The sequence below is a fragment of the Mizuhopecten yessoensis genome, unplaced genomic scaffold (assembly GCF_002113885.1).
Source record: "Mizuhopecten yessoensis strain PY_sf001 unplaced genomic scaffold, ASM211388v2 scaffold4511, whole genome shotgun sequence".
NCBI lineage: Eukaryota > Metazoa > Mollusca > Bivalvia > Pectinida > Pectinidae > Mizuhopecten > Mizuhopecten yessoensis.
In genome coordinates, this window is record NW_018405583.1 from 261,372 (window position 1) to 264,474 (window position 3,103).

The following is a 3,103-nucleotide window of genomic DNA, read 5'->3' on the forward strand; positions in this document are numbered from 1 at the left end:
GGGGGGGTGTTAATGAATGTATGACAAACTAAAGACAAACTCTCTTTTTCCCCCCCTGAAATATGACACAGATCCATTTTAGCATCAACATTCTCATTAACTGTTTATTCAGGTACTGAAGGTAGAGCGGGAATGGCTGCGATATCTGTGACAGGCAATGCTGACGTAACTGCCGATATGCTACAGTCGTTGTACCAACTATGCCAGAAGGACCTGCCAAGTTACGCCCGGCCATTATTCATCCGCTTCCAGAAGGATTTTATTGTAACGCAGACGATGAAACACCGGAAACTCGAGTTAGTAGAAGAAGGGTTTGATACTGTAAAGGTCAAAGACCCACTGTATTATATGGACAATGACAAAAAGACTTATTCGCGTCTTACTGAGACATCAAAGGATCGATTACTTCAATCCAGATTATGATTTCTACCACGCCGTTATTGACCTTATCTCTCACGCCTGGCATGATTTCTTTGCTCCAAGAAGAACTTTATCGTGTTGAACACGATGATACAGCGGAAACTCGAACAAGTAGAAGAAAGGTTTTACCCTGTAAGTGTCGAGAACCCACAGCACTTCACAGACATTAACAATAATACATAGTCGCGTCCAACCGAGACAGCAAAAGGAAGTACTCTTCATTTTAGCTTATGACTTTTACGTCGCTATTACGTTTTATTACCGATTTGATTTGAAAGTGATTAAGACATACTATTCTAGACAAAGCATATTTGGACCACAGAAAATAGTAATAATAAAAAATAAGCCTGTTTCAAAAGACTTTTTTCATACCAACGTCTCATCGCTTATGGTGTAAATAACGTAAATGATGAACACTTTTTCGGTGCATATTTCTGCCACATGGTCACCACCCTAAACATACGAAGAGAGAAATCTGATGTAAATGAACGTCTTCTAGTCCAATCTTGTACGAACTGTTTATTCATTATCTTTACTCCAGGCCAATATAACTAGTTGGTTTAATTTGAGAACTATATATCATTTACAACGGCTTTGCGTAAGCAGCTCCTTAATATTCGCCTTTTTATTATTGATAAACAGTGATTCTAAATTGCAATCTCTTAAACAATGCGTTCGACCATCTCTTACCATTGCAGGCATTAAGTCCATGGTCAAAGCATGAAAATGATTGAGATCTCCACTTTATAACCATATATAAATTGTCTGTGATATGAAGATACAAATTCACGTGCATAGTAAAAAATACAGGGGTTTACGTACACGAACGTCCTCTGCACCCCTGGAATATCTCCTGACAAAATGGAAGGTTCTGTACGAGTTAACTTACGGTTGACACAATTATATTAGTTTAGTCTTTTGATGTGCATCAAAAGAATCGCGCAGTGGCATTACAATAAAATTAACCGGCTTATGAATTGGTGTGTCGCTCCTTTGTAATCTTCGAAGGACAGAGATCAGCCTTGCGTTTTGTCACTTTTTTTTATGTATGAAACCGATCAAATTGCTGTCTTCGTTCCTTCAATTTTGTCGTGCCATACGGGGGGTGCAGGAACGTAAGTGAGCGGAACCTTTCGCATATCGAGGATGGTACACGTGCTACTCATAATTTCCTCGTAATCTGGTCCAAACCCTTTGGGAATTAATTGAAATCCATATATCATAGCCATGCATACAACTGCTTAGCAGGAACAGATTCAAGCTAAAAGATGGTTGTTAATATCTATCTCACCAATAGGATTCATGAAAATTATTATAGGAATTATTGTTTAAAAGGTGCAGTCTATGTGATAACTTTCAAATGCAAAATCGGAGACATTTTAATTAAAAACAAAAGCACACCATAGGGTAGAATATAATTCGGAAGTTAAGGGTTTCGGCACTATATTATATCGTCGATATGGATCACTAAGCGGAGTAGTAGGGGTCGTTATGGCTGATTAAATCAGAATAACTAATACCTCTATTAGTATATAAAAGGAACGCAATCTGCAGAACATGATACAAAACATAATATTTTGAGATGCACGGACAGTAAAACGGATCTAACAATACAAAAAAAAAATAAAGGTATATTAACAGATACAAAATATATTGATGAAGACAGTTGATTATTTTGCTACCTTCAAAAAATAAACATATCCGTCCGATAACTCACACAAAGAAGTCCTTGTAAATTTGACATTAGAGTGGTGGGGTGGGATATAATCCCATGATGCTTTGCGACAACAAAATTGGTTGTTATAGGAACAAAACCCACACCTGTCGCCCTCTCTCATAACATACGTTGTACTACATTTGTCAGACTTTGTCTTAATAAAAAAAGAACGACGACAACTTTCTCTTTTCCCCTGACAGTAGTCTATTAATACCAAATGTTTCTACAGCTTCACAGCTGTCCAATTTAAACCATATTGTGGTTTACTTAATGTTCGACTGAAAAAATGGGGGAAAGCAAACGTTCTGTTTAGTAATTACACTCAAAACTATTTCCGGTCTGGACCACCTTCGTGCACTTGACATAATCAGCATTTTTAGACTTGATACGAGTGTATGATTCTATTGATAGGTATATAATTTTAATAAATTTGGAAATTGAAAATGTAGATAATCAGCATGTATATGGGGTACAGGGCGATCTATGTTGATCAATTAAGAGGTGCTACATGTATTTCAAGATTGTATGGGGCTTGAAATAATGCTGTGTATTATCACAATTACCGTCTGATTTACTTACCTTACAACTGCTAATAGGACGTTAAACGATATAAAACCAAAACCAGACCATCTGGCCCTCCTTAACAAAAGTAAGTACCAACACAATCATTAAACTTATCGCACCGATTTGTCAAGTGTATGAATAAAAGTCATGTGATATCCACAAAAGGCATTCCTTACATGGAAAATAGTTTTGAGTGACAAATATATTACTATGTCAGTATAACCACGTTTGATATATGTGAATCAACCATATCGGTCAACGTTTTTCCACTTCGGAAAAAGGGTAAATAGAATAATAAAATTAGTGCAGCATTATGAATACTTAATAATTAGATGGACAATTACGACATTATTCTCCATACGATTTCCAAGCAAAGAAAGTAATCGAATTTTAATAAAATTG

General features: G+C 36.4%; 1 protein-coding gene across 6 annotated transcripts in view; it reads left to right on the forward strand.

Moving 5' to 3' along the window:
• LOC110449149 (very long-chain acyl-CoA synthetase-like) overlaps positions 1-772 on the forward strand; it is a 22,259-nt gene extending 21,487 nt beyond the window's left edge. For all 6 annotated transcript variants that reach the window (XM_021495802.1, XM_021495805.1, XM_021495803.1 and 3 more), the window contains exon 12: positions 113-772. In XM_021495802.1, the coding sequence (XP_021351477.1) occupies positions 113-423 (311 nt within the window). In that variant the 3' untranslated portion in view covers positions 424-772. The remainder of the gene's footprint in view (positions 1-112) is intronic.
• Positions 773-3,103: the final 2,331 nt, after the last annotated feature.